This window comes from Ixodes scapularis, unplaced genomic scaffold (assembly GCF_016920785.2).
Source record: "Ixodes scapularis isolate PalLabHiFi unplaced genomic scaffold, ASM1692078v2 PGA_scaffold0__279_contigs__length_252992795, whole genome shotgun sequence".
NCBI lineage: Eukaryota > Metazoa > Arthropoda > Arachnida > Ixodida > Ixodidae > Ixodes > Ixodes scapularis.
The window spans coordinates 157,135,433-157,148,917 of record NW_024609835.1 but is presented as its reverse complement, the minus strand read 5'-3'; the positions used below and the strand labels follow the sequence as shown (position 1 = coordinate 157,148,917).

Below are 13,485 nucleotides of genomic sequence, written 5' to 3'. Positions count from 1 at the left end.
AAAAGGAACGAAAGATCGTTCCTCGTTCCTTCAAATTTTTGGAACGCGTTCTCATTACAGTTAAAAATGGAACGTATCGTTACATTCACGATACATTTGTATTTTGCGGGTTATCATATTTAGTTATATCGAGGAAAGTTTTCCTTCTTTTTATCTATCCCATCAAATGGGAGCATACAAATTTGAATCCCGTGATGTAAGTGCACCAGGAGAAAAAAACAAGCGGAAGCAAGGTTTCATTTGTTGATATATTCACCTTTAGAAATCTCAGCTTATTACCATATTCATGTTTGTGGTAGGTGATTCAGACGAGCCAAATGTACTGTTACCCCACATCGCACGAGCGTTTTGCAACAACCTCACACGTTTCAATCTACAAAAGTCCCTTGATCGAACTTAACAACAGTTTATTCTCACTCTTGCTGTCCGCAAGATGAGCAAGTGAAAAGGAAAAGCTTTTGGAAGGTCAGTCTTAAAACTTACAAGTCCTTCTTCGTGATGGTTTAATTCCTTGTTAAGTTTGAAGGTGTTGACAAGGGTAGAAAGGATGAGGGTTAAGTTTTGTGTATCTTTTAAGTGACCGATGTTCGGGATACAAGGGTGAGTTCGATGTCTGGTAACGTGTTCTTTTGCTGTAAGTTTAGGTATATTTGGGGAAGTTCAGTGATGGCTGTAGCCGGCCTTAGATTTCTGGGTGTATGAGGATTCGTGGAAGCAAAGAAAGTAGCCGAGTTCGAAACGTCCCTCCTAGTGTGTTTTTTTCTTTGACTAAAACTTTTGCTTTTTGTACCGTATCTAGGGCACTGAAAAAAGAATCGATGTCCACTAGTTCTCCTGCACCCGTCTGTTACCAAGCGAAATCCACACAAAATAAACCCTAACATAGCAACCAAAAATTTACCGAGATCCTGCTCTTCGTAAAGATATTGTTTTCCTACTTTTTTTTAATTTTTCCCTTAAAAATTATTAAAAATTACCCCACTGGAAAAAAGGAACCCCGTTCCATTTTCCGTTCCAATAAAAATGTAACGCGTTCCCGTTCCAGTTCCACCGATGCAAAGAGAAACGGCGGCGTTCCTTCGTTCCTCCGTAAAGGAACGCGTTCCAGGAACGCCGTTCCGTACAACTCTGCTTCTATCACTTCCGCCATTTCATTGCTATTCCATTCCGTAGGTGAGGAATGATTCCGGAATCATCCCAACTTGTAGGATTTTTCTTGTTGCTACCCGCCCTGGAAAATGCCTCAACGCTCTGGTTCAACAAGACGCAGTCATTTATTGACTGCCATCGCCGCTCGCCGCGACCCCGAAAAGCCCCCGAACCAACTTATGCACTGGCCTTTTATCTGCGAGGAAGAGCACTTCGTGTGGGCGATTGCACTTGCCCACCTCACGGGGAGAATGGCCAGATACGATTTAACATGCGGGCAATCAGATCTAACTCTTTGCATTCACCTTGGAATTGTACCACCAGGTTTCCCACACTCCTCCCCAATTCAGAAAACGAATATGGGTGCGGCTCAGGACATCTTGGAATGGCATGCCTTCTCTGGGTAACCGAGTGTAGAGTTTTCGCAGATGAACGATGACGGGTCCGACTGAACTATCTCGCTCGGTCTTCGGACCGATACCAGCTAGCATTGGCAGGTGAAGGTCACAAAGCGACGTGGAGCTTCAGGAGCATAGATGAATAATAGGTACTAATATGATATTCGCAAAAGTGTGTTTACTGGGCATGTGAGATTATACAGACGCTGCTGCTTGCGTTCATTTCATGTGCTACATGTTCATAAACAATGTGGAGAAGATATAATTTTCAACCCCATTTCCGGTAACCTTTGCAGTCACGAGTATAAAAAAAAAGGTTGGTGTTTATTCGTTGGTTATTCTGTACAAACGTTGCGCCGGGTTAAGCCAACGTGCTTGGAATGGCGTGGGCGAAGTAATTTAGTTGTTTGACGACCGTGACCCTGAAACAGAAAGACAATAAATATAGTCCCAGTGTGGGGTTGCTGATTCCGCGAAATATTTGATAACCTAAAAGCACCGGCCGTCTTGACGCCAAAAAAAATACGGCGTGCGTAGTGGCGGCCGCGTAATGGCGGTACGCTGCTTGATTATGTAACTTATTTTTTGTTCGTTTTTCGAACCTCGGATAAACGTTCGTTCTACCTTCGCGAATCGAAGCATACAACTGAAAAAAAGACTTCCACCGCAAACACTAATCCCGCCAGTAGTGAGCTCCCAAAAGCCTTTGTTATGTGAAATACTTAAGTCGCAATTTATCGTGCTCGTTTGCCCATCGCCGGCCCCGCGCCTGTAGCAGAGGTGGTAACCGTTTAGCGCACCCCCGTGTTTACCAGGTGCTTTAAGTCGTTCTAAATTTTACTGATTTTGTGGTTTTCGACGACGCTCAGCAAGTTTCTAATTTGAACTATATGTTTATTTTCACTGATTAAAAAGGCAACTAGTAAATATTAGGCAAATAGTTTACAAATTTGTGTGACTTCTGTAATTCCTGACGTTCGGCATGGCAGGGAGTAAGTTCCCGAAGACTTTTTATTTTTCTCAACCAACCTAGGCTTAGCAATTTCGGAGAGTTTTTGCAGGACCCAGTATAAAAGGCATTACTAACGAATTAAAGGTACCTTTCATTGGGTGTAAGCAAACGTAAAAATAAACAGCGAAAATGCCGCTGTCGAGTGAAATACCTGCGGCTGTGCTGATTTTCCAGCCAGTCCATGCATATAACAGGCGAACTTACTTGAAGTGGACCTTGCCCGACCTGTCCTCTGGAGCCAGCCACTCGACGACGACCCTCTTCTTCAGGTTCCTCCAGGTGTGCGTGATTCCAGCACAGTGGCTGTATGCCCTCGAATCCCGTCCGGTGCTCCTGAAGGATCCCACGTCCTTCTCGTTCTCGTCGAAGGCCTTGATGAGGAACCCCATGAAAGGAGAAACCTCCGAGGACAGCGTCACTGCGCACGAAATGTACTTAAGCTTCCCTGCGATACATCTTTGAAATCATCCCAGATTTCATAGGGGCGTGCACAGTTGTCGTTGTAAGGCAGAGTATGGAGTAGCCAAAATATGCGGACCGGTTATAACTTATTTTTCAAAAAAGACCTCCATTGGCAGCACACGTACAGAAGGGGATAACAAGCTCGGAATATGGGCGCCATTAAATGATTCTCTAATGGCGAAAAAAGAGTAGAGAGTCGCCTCCTGGAACCTTCGCGGCAGGCGTAATTTTAAAATTCAATAACCGAGCAAAAAATGTTTTAATAAAATATCTTGCTCATTAGTTTAGAGATGGTTATTAATGCGGTGTGCCCATTTCAAGCCAAATCCAAGACTATAAAAAGTCCGCGGAGTTCCCCTTTAATGATAACAAGAGTGCTAACATTTCTTGTGATTCTTTGACGCAACGTTCAAAGAGATGTCTTTGCACATGTTGGTAAACGACACAACACTAAAAGTCTCTATAGAGACTTTTTAGTGTTGTGTCGTTTACCCGCAGTCTCGGGGTTTTTTCAACCATGTGCAATGTACACCAGCTCTTTTGCGCCCTTACATTTTGTTCAGATGTCTTTCTTTGCCTAAAAGTAAATTCATGTCTATGACTTTTTTTCCACTTGCTAAATATAGCTCGATGCAATCAAGTGGCCTCTAATTCCAGTGGTTGCAATTCCTGCCGCCAAGGACGTGGATTCAATCCGTGATCCCTCCGATCCTCCGACTGTCTTCCATGGGGTTGTTAGATCCGCGAAGAATTAGTGAGCGACTGTTGGAATTCGGCTTTTTGTTAAAGTGTGTAGAGCGTAACATTAATAAATTAATTTTCAGTTTAATTCTTGCAGAGTTTAGTGGTACAAAAGTTAGCTAGACTTGAGCTGTTGGATATTCCCTTTCTTTTATTTGCTGCTGCTTCAATCCCTCATTGGCTAAAAATGAGTCAGTCGTTTAAATGGTAGCGTACGCTGACCTGTACAATCCTCTGCAGGTACACCGAAGAGTAAAAATTAACTCTCTTTCGTAAAAACAAAAACAAAAAAAAAAAACGTGATGTGTTGGTAGCAGTGGCAGCTAGTATGAGCGTAAAATAAATTTGATTAGTACATGTAAAATTAATTTATTCAGAAGAGTAAAACGCAATATTTTTAATCGCTACACATAAACGCCAGCGTACATTTCAGACCGAAGTATTTATTCAGCGGCAAACATTTATTTGGTAGTCCCCGCCAAAATCAAAAGATCTTCTGCTACCAAAAAGAAAAATATTGATCCAGAAATTAAAATGTGAACGCGCACCTGTGATGACATCGCCCGGCTTGTAGTACTCGTTGTCTTGGACGAGATGGTAGCGTTCGTTGCGGTGCTCAACGCCCTCCATCTCAATGTGTCCGTGGGATGGTAGCAGGTCTTCGCAGGCCTTGTCGTCCGCTCCATCAGGATGTCCCGTGCAGATTCCAGCAGACAAAAAGACCAAGACCAGTGACGTTGCTACCTTCAGTGTCATCATGTTTCTGAAGGGCAAGAGAAACGCTTTCATCGGACGACGGAAATATACAAAGTCTGACGTCCGTTTAGATACGACAGGTAAGGTAGTAGTTTGAACAGTTTGAAATGGAGGTCATATAATTAAATTATACGGTGCGTAGTCCGACACTGTTAGCGCGAACAAGCAGTTACCTCGTTTTAAGGTTTCTCTCGAAATCTAAAGACTCGAATTACACTATCAGTGTGGTAAAAATTGCTTACTTCGGACACCAGTATAAGCGACAAAATGGGATGGTGAAAGCAGTAAGTAAAATCTATAAACACCAATAAAAAGTAACTATTCGATGTCCGGTTGGATTTATGGCCCCTTAACGTGGTGCCGTGTTTCCCTCTTTAGTTTTTGCGTACGCTGTTTCTAAACCGCAAAATCATCTGAAGACGGGTGTTTTGTTTGTTAATGCGCGACACAAAAACAAACGGAAAACACAAGTACCTATTTACACTCGTTAGATGGTACGGTAAAACAATATTGTCATCCTCGATAACGTCAGAAGGTGCACCTTTTAAGATCTCGAGTGTCCTGTCGTCACCTGTCATTGACGTGGATGGGAAGGTGAAATATCTCTGCATTTAGCAATGTGAAAACGTCACCACTCCTGTACTGACTACGCCACAGCTCCTGCTTTCTATGTGTGCTGCTGGCTCACACTAACGTCCCCCTGCATATTGAAGGAGGAACATATATATATAAAGTGTGGCGTATATGACTACTGATTTTGATAACTGATAGCCTTGATTTACCTCTATCTAATTTATATACACCAAACACCAAAAGAGCAGATGCTCTCTTGGTTTTTGTAGTTGACTTCGAATGATTTTCCTTTCCACGGCAGACTCATCTCATTAGATGCGATGAAAAAAATGTAGTGGACTATATTTCTTTTATATTTTCCTAACCCTTGAAACGAAGCAAGAAGCAGTGCGAGCCAATCAAGGCCCTCCAGAGTGTCACGTGATGGCTGAACGTTCGAGATCGAGCCTCGGCATGAGTTTCAAATGACGCATTTGAGGAATTGGATGGGTCAGAAATACTTCTAGCTTAAGACTCCAATCAGGTGAATGAAATGTGTATAAGTTGGCTCTAAAGGTGTCCTTACCTGTCTGCAAGGGATGGGAGACAACGAAGTAGATCGAATGCCGAGTTGCTGCGTGACCTAGTACTTCACAGGCTTCTAGCTCTTAAATACTCTGGGAACCCTTCTATCGTTGACTGCGTGATGATCTATCGTAGATAATGTACATTTTATGTGCCAAGACCACTTGAGTATAGATTTAAGTCAGACGACCCATTGCTTATAATCGAAGGCCCCTAGTTTGAGATAATACAAAATTTCAGGGAATCATCTATCAGAAAAGTCGACGACCAGTCCGACCTCTGGCCAAAGCGTGTGCAAAAAGTCAAGGACTGCTTATAATATAATGCCTCATGATATCTTTTTTGTTTTAGCTCAATCGGATACTTACGTTTGACATTGTGAATATAATTTAGACTTTTTTGTTCGTTCTTCGGAGTGCCAGGAAGGAACATGTCTAAAATTCCTAGACACTGAGGAATTAGATATTTTTTTATAAATTCAATGACCATACGAAGTTCCATTCTTCCTTCTAAGCTTGAATTTATTTATTTTTTCCTATTCAACAAAGTTGTAACATCAGTTAGACCTATAAAAATTAATTACATGATGTGGCAAATGGGAAATGTTTCTTAATATTAATACCTTGAATTATGTTAAATTCACGAAAAAAGGCAGGACTTGCTCATATTTCCATTCTTATGGAAATATGAGCTGAACGGTGTTGCCCTAAATGAGGTTACTGGTGTCCAGAGTGGTAAATGCCCATTAGGAGTAATCAAATTACTTGTAATTCATTACTTTCTAGAGTAATTTTGTAAGAATTCGATAACTTTTCTTAGAAAGTAATCACAAGCGTAATTTGGTTATTTTCGGAAATACTAAAATTACTTGTGACCGTTCCTATTCTCCCCTGTCCTTTCTAGTGCCACCCTTTGTTTCTAAAAGTTTCCTACCAAGAAATACTGAAGCGAAATCTCGGAGAGGACGATGGTTTACCCAAAACTGCTGAATTATTATAAGTAACTTATATTTTTTGTGATTTTTAATAAAATAATAAAATGTGCGAAAGACAAGTTCTCAAACCGGCAGAACATTTCTCGTTTTGAAAATCAGGAGTAATCGGAAAAGTAATGGTTACTTTTTCAAGTAACAGCCAATTACTTTTTTTCTCAAGTAATCGAGTAATCAAATTTAAAGTTTTTAACCCAGAGTAACTGTAATTGGAATCGATTATTTCTTTCGAGGGACGTGTACATCATTGCTAATGTGAAACATCTGGGAGTTTAATTTAGCCACGATCTATCCTGGGCTAGACTAATACGCACAACTACAATGGGCCTTTCCGAAAATCTAGGAGAGCTTGCAACAAAGGGATTCGTGGGGCTGTTCGGATGTACGATCGTGCCGCTCGAACGCTTCATATATTCTGGTAACGGCACGATTCGTTCTCCTTTATTATTAGAAGCCTGAAACACACACACACACACGCACACACACACAAAAATAAAACGAAGGGGAGAGAAGGTTATCGCGTACCCTGTTTTGCTTTACTTCTGCTTACTCTTCGTTCTGAAATCACGAAATGTTAAACCAACGTGAATTTCATCTTTGCTTCTTGGATACTTTCACGTGCCGCACATCCGAATGTCACAGCGCGTAAAGCAACCACTGGGGGCACCACATATTTTCCAAGGGTCTATTAAAGCCAAATCCGTTTTAATCTTTATGGAACGGAATTTCAGAGAGGAACTGTTATAGACGTCCAACGCCAGGCCAATCTTAGAATATGCCTGCCCGGTGTGGGGACCCGTACTTTTCAAATCAAATATCTAAGCAAGAACGAGTGCAGAATAAAGCCGCTCATTTTCTGGCAAATAATTACGAATTCTGCTGAAGCATAACAATTTAAAGAAAAAAATAATAGATCGGATATTGCTTAATTAACGGGAAACTTTTCTTCAAATAAAACTTTTCAGATTTTTTTTCAGAGAAACAGGTATTACGATCGAGAATCTTATTTGATACATTCGATTTTATCTCATCAAGAGTAGATCATCCACTAAAAATGAAAAACATTAGGTGCAGAACAGATATGTTTAAAAATTCATTTTTTTTTCAAGATGAATCAGTGACTGGAATTGTTTTACACAACACGTGGTCACTGAAACTTCCGATGCCATATTTTGCTCTTGGTTATTATACACTCTTTTATTATAGCGGTGAGCGATTTTTCTGTACTGTAGTTTTGTGTTTTATTTGTGTAATGTAATTATACGTGATTTTTTTCACGTCTGTATCTTCATGCACCATGATTGAGTGACGAAACAAGTGTTCTTTTTATATCATGTACACCCGCAGGCAATATGAAGGTGAACGCCGGACCGTCGACCGCTCCGTGCTATCAGCGCCATGGCACGGCTGCTGTGGGGACTTGCTCATAGAGTAGTATACACAACGTATAGAGCGGACAGCCCCACTGATCTCTATGACAATTGCTGGATCGCGCTTCCCCGCTTGTTCGCTGCAGCGCAAGTGAAGCCACCGGACTTCACTCGCTTGGGATACGATTTGCCGTTTTTGCTAGCCTTTGCTGCGGTTTTCCAGCGTGCTGTGGACACGTTTTCTACTCGTTCGTCGTCATTCGCCGAAGAAGTTTTTTGAAGACTCTGTGTATTGTTGAGACTTGCCGTTGTGAACACGTGGAAAATTTTACGAAAGTGCAGTGTCGCAGGAAAAAGGCACAACGCGTCGAAAGGAAGGGCTAGCGGCGTGTTCAAAGCATCCATGGCACGCCGAAGTGCCGTGTCTCTGTGCCTTCGCACGCTTGGATACCGACCAAGAACCGACGCCGTGTGTATGCGTCTAGCGAGTGCAATGTGCGTGAAGCTGTTCGTGCCTCTGGATCAGCGTCTTTTCCCCTCGCGGTTTAGGAACGAGCTTAATCCAGCGTCCACTAGCGACGGAAGATGGGGGGAAGGTACGTCTTTTTTTCGTCCTTCGACGATTTACACAATACCGTGCACAACAGCTCCTCATCACTGATCAGTGCTGGCTTATTATCAACCTACTTAATTGCACTTGACGTTTGAGCGCGGCTCGCCTAATTGTAATTGGTCAGCAGATTGCACACGACCATATCGGCCGCGCTTCAAAGATTTTCATTCTCGCCGTCTTGTACTTTTGCTTTCGAAAACCCCCCTGGCTCCACAACGTTGCCCTATTCGCGCTTCCACGGAATCTATTAGAGTAGATTTGGGACATAGCCATGGCTAATATAGTACATATTAACACATACAGATCTCTCCCTTTTATTGATAGCAACTCACCGGAACAGCTGGACGATCCAGAACTCCGTGGCCGATATATATAAATGATCTAAAGGCTTCTACGCGCGACACACGTTCAGAACTTAGGCGCGGCGTCAATTCCTGACCGGTACCCAAGCGTGCGAAGGCACAAAGATGCATCACTCGGCGTGCCAAGGAAGCTTTGATCACGCCGCGACACCGGCGACACTTGTTTTCGACGAGTTGTACCTTTTGATACGGCTTCACGCTCATTGCACTCGCAAAACACATCCACACGGCGTCGGTTCTTGGTCGGTATCCAAGCGTGCGAAGGCACAGAGACACGGCACTTCGGCATGCCAAGGAAGCTTTGAACACGCCGCCAGCCCTTCCTTTCGACGCGTTGTGCCTTTTTCCTGCGACACTGCACTTTCGTAACATTTTCCACGTGTTCACGACGTCAAGTCTCAACAATACACAGAGTCTTCAAAAAACTTCTTCGGCGAATGACGACGAACGAGTAGAAAACGTGTCCACAGCACGCTGGAAAACCGCAGCAAAGGCTAGCAAAAACGGCAAATCGTATCCCAAGCGAGTGAAGTCCGGTGGCTTCACTTGCGGGAGCGGCAAGCGCGATCCAGCAATTGTCATTGAGATCAGTGGACAGTCCCATAGGCCCCAGCGGCCCAGATAGACGAGTGACAGCTAGCGCTCCTTGCGGGCGGCATTAAACACAATCTAGTTCCGGTTCCGGTCAAGTTAGTTTCGGTTTCGTTTTGGGCGTTTTTGCTCCGGTTCTCGGTACCCTTCGCCTTCTCTTTCTCAACATCTTTCCTTCTTGCGTCGCTCCTCGCTACGCTCTCGGGAGCTCTTCGGCTCCCGGAGCCGCAGTTTCTTTTCTTTTTTTTTCTTTGAATGTTGACGCAGTTTTATTTTAATTTTTGCGATATAACCCATGCAAAATGTGTAAAACAAATTTTCTATTTCACAAAACAGATGCGTATATCTTGTTTGTTTGTTATTTCTACTGTAGAACATTGAAGTTACACAACCTCCACATTGACTCCTGACTGGTGGAGCATTTTGGGGCCAACAACAGTAAGTGGTTCGAAAATATTTTATTGGACCACATTCGTATATGCATGATTTACTTGAGACGCTTTGTATGTTTTATAAGAAACAGATACTAATACTCACACAAATAAATGAATATGAAGGAGTTCGGCTAATCGTACACTTCGTAATTGATTTTTAACGGAACCAAGTTAACAAAAATTTTCCACAGGGAACATGCTGAATGGTCCATTCGCTTTCACGCCGACTCGGGCTCGGGAAGTAAGTCCAGAAATAAATAAGATATCGCTATCATTACCAGTCATAAGAGTATAATAACAGTGCGAAGCAAACAGCGAAGAGTACGAATTCCCAATTTCCGGCTATTATAAAACATACGAATTGAATTAGCCTGGAATACACTGCGGGCGAGCCAATACCAAATACTGAGAACTCTATTCGGAATCTGACACTATTCATCGGTCATAAACTTTTGATCAGAATTAAAGTATGGCTCAAAAAAGCGGCTAAAATTCTATAGACAGGGGATACAAAAGTGGATACATTTTCTTTCTAATATCTATAGCATCTATACACTATTTTCCATAGAAATCTGTAGAAAGTGGATAAATACTTCTGCAAAAGGGCCGTGATACATATTTGCTAGAATAAGGGAAACAAATTTTTCGAGTGCAAGCTGCACCACTCAATTAATACGCACTTTCTGTTTCCGATTTGGCAACCACCTCAGTTTATACACTATTAACAGTTAAACGTGTCTAGTTGCTTTACAGCAACTGAAGAGTGTAACCAAACTTTGTCCAGGTTTCGGGTAAGAAATCGAACATGCCAGCACAAGCGTATTCTGCAAAACATTTTAAAAAATCATTTGTGGCACTCTATAAGCAATGCCAAAACTACCCAGACCTGAAAATGTGCAATACAAGACAATGCACACTTCTCAAACATGCGCCACGCTCTCGATTACAGCAAGAAAGCAATTTTTCTTGTTGCTGAATGAAATTAGAGGCAGCCTGACTTGGTAAGTTAGATTCCCGAAGAGCTTTCCAAGCACGTGATACGATTTAAGCACAAGTAAGTACTGGTGAGGCCTGGCCAAGCTGTCAGACTCTTCCCTCAGCAGCTGAGAAAAGCCACAGCTGTGGGTTGTCAGTTCAAGGAAATGCTTGAACAAATAGCCCCTAACATAGCAAGTGGACGAGTCATCAAATATGTCAAACCTGATGTTTGATGTCAGCTCAGAAATATCCCCGAGTGGCAGGAAGTTATCAATTGGAAGACATTCCACATTGTCTGCAATTGAACTTTCATGATGCAAAAATATTGGCAACTCCTTCAAGAGGTCAGCCTTGTCATCCTCTACGTTTTTATTGTTCGACAGTTTGAACAGTCCCTTTATCCCTATCTGTTTCAGTCCTGAGGTGAACTGATACACCTTTGGGTTTGTATTGCAGTCCTGCATTTGTCTTAGGCTCCAAAAATGTTCTCAAGTGGGTCTTGCTGCAGGCGTCGTGTAAGTGGAAACTTAAAGGGGGAGGGAAACGAAGTTCCAATGCTCATTTTCTAGCTTGAATATGTTGCGTGTTGCACCCTAACCTCAAAAAACACCAGCCTTCCGTTGAAAGGCACAATAAAACTAATTTTAAAGCTAAATAAGCGATCTTTCAATGTGCACCTACTGGATGCGTCCGGAGCCTATTTGGGAGGTAATTTAGCAACGTTATGGAACTTGCTACGTAGCCGTGACGTAGCAGATTCCTTCGGAGCAGCGCCGCTCTTTGGAAGTTCAACATTTTCCTTCTTACCTCTCCTCCTAGCTCAACTCACAAATCGCGCATTGTACCAAACCGTCCAAGAATACGGAAAGGAAGGACTCCCCTCTTTCTCGGACCCTCGTTCGTGCAACCAGACACAACCATTCTCCCCCTAGAAGAGGGGTGCACAGCTCAAAAATGACGCGGGCCAAAAATTGTTTATTGGAAATTGCGCGGGCCGCACCTAGTGACACGTTACACCTTTTTGCTGCAGACAGGTTTTCAATGTCTGGCGTCATCGCACTGGTTGCCGCCTTCAGCACATCTCGCAGTGTCATGTTCGTCCTAGAAGATCGAAGACGGCTTTTGTTGAGGGTCATCAGTGAGAACGTCTGCTCACAGACATACGTGCTCCCAAAAAGTGATGCAAGCTTCAATGCGTGGTCCACAAGGTTTCCGTATTTGCTCCTGTCAAGGCTTCTGTAGAAGTCAAGCAGCTGGGACTCACGATGCATACTCTTCAGTTTTGGCGAGCACTGGAGGTCGATGAGTTCTAGCTGCAGCGTCGGAACTGTGTCTTCCGGTGCGACAAAAAACGGATCGCGGAACAAATCGTAGTTACTCTTCTCACTTTCGAATGCCTTGAATCTTTGCTGGAACCCGGAGAGCAGGTACTCAACCTGTGGAGCGTACGTCGCAGCTACCGCCTTCCGATTTTCGCCGGTGGGAAAGAGCTTCTGGCAGGTTGGAAAGTGAACTATGCTCCCACCCCCAAGCGGCAATTTGAAGAGGCGCGGCTTTCCTTGGAATGCGAAGATCGCGCTCACCATGTCCGAAATGAGATGGTCTTTTTCTTGGAGAGCTATGTTAAGCGTGTTCAGATGGCTTGAAATATCGATGAGGAATGCCAGATCCCACGACCATTATTATTCCTCCAGCTCTGGTATGTGTTTCCCTTCCTCTTGCACAAAGACGATTATGTCGGCCTTCAGCGCGACGAAGCGACTCAGAACATTCCCACGGCTTAGCCAGCGAACTTCAGTGTGATACAGGATGTCCATGTGCTCACTTTTCACTTCTTTCAGGTACTCTTGAAATTTCCTGTGCTTCAAACCCCGAGCACGTGTCAAGTTGACAACCGAAGTCACGACCTTCATCACATGGTCAAACTTCATCACTTTGGCACAGAGTGCTTCCTGGTGAAGCACACAGTGATATTGCTTCAGTTCTACACCACTGAACGCTTGAAGTAAGGCAACGGCTCCGTTTCTCTTTCCCATCATGGCTGGGGCTCCATCGGTGCAGACACCTGCGAGTTTTTCCCATGATAGCTTAAGCTTCTCGATGACGTCTTTGACCTCCTTGCTGATCTCTTCTCCCGTAGTCGGTCCGTGCATTGAGCAAAGCTCTGCCAGCTCCTGAGTCACTTCGAAGTTTTCGTTCACACCACGGATGAAAACAAGCAGCTGTGCTGTGTCTTTGATGACTGTGCTCCCATCCAAAGCAAGAGAGTAGTAGACAAAATGACTGCAACTCCTCTCCAGCTGTTTTGATAGGTCGTCGGCAATGTCATGCACACGTCGTTGTACTGTCATTCTTGATAGGCTTAGGTTTTGGAAAACCAACTTCTTGTCCGGGCACATCTCCTCAAGGCCCGTTCACACTCTTGCGACTGAGTAAGACTGAGAGCGACCAGACCGGTTTTTAAGCCTTTTGCGACTTGTTAGGACCGGAT

General features: G+C 43.5%; 1 protein-coding gene across 1 annotated transcript; it reads right to left on the bottom strand.

The window, feature by feature from the left end:
- Positions 1-1,873: 1,873 nt before the first annotated feature.
- Positions 1,874-4,640, bottom strand: LOC115327067 (putative ferric-chelate reductase 1). Its single transcript, XM_040210637.1, has 3 exons — positions 4,311-4,640; positions 2,764-2,977; positions 1,874-1,969 (listed from the first exon to the last, which is right to left on the bottom strand). Exons 1-3 carry the CDS (start codon positions 4,549-4,551, stop codon positions 1,909-1,911), a joined length of 516 nt encoding a protein of 171 aa, XP_040066571.1. The 5' UTR covers positions 4,552-4,640; the 3' UTR covers positions 1,874-1,908.
- Positions 4,641-13,485: the final 8,845 nt, after the last annotated feature.

Bases quoted from the DNA above. Each gene is read 5' to 3' on its own strand.
- LOC115327067 (XM_040210637.1), bottom strand. From the start codon at position 4,551: ATGAAAGCGTTTCTCTTGCCCTTCAGAAACATGATGACACTGAAGGTA. The intron at 2,978-4,310 runs GTGCGCGTTCAC...TTTCGTGCGCAG, and splicing joins GCCGGGCGATGTCATCACAG to TGACGCTGTCCTCGGAGGTT. The intron at 1,970-2,763 runs GTAAGTTCGCCT...TTTCTGTTTCAG, and splicing joins TCGGGCAAGGTCCACTTCAA to GGTCACGGTCGTCAAACAAC.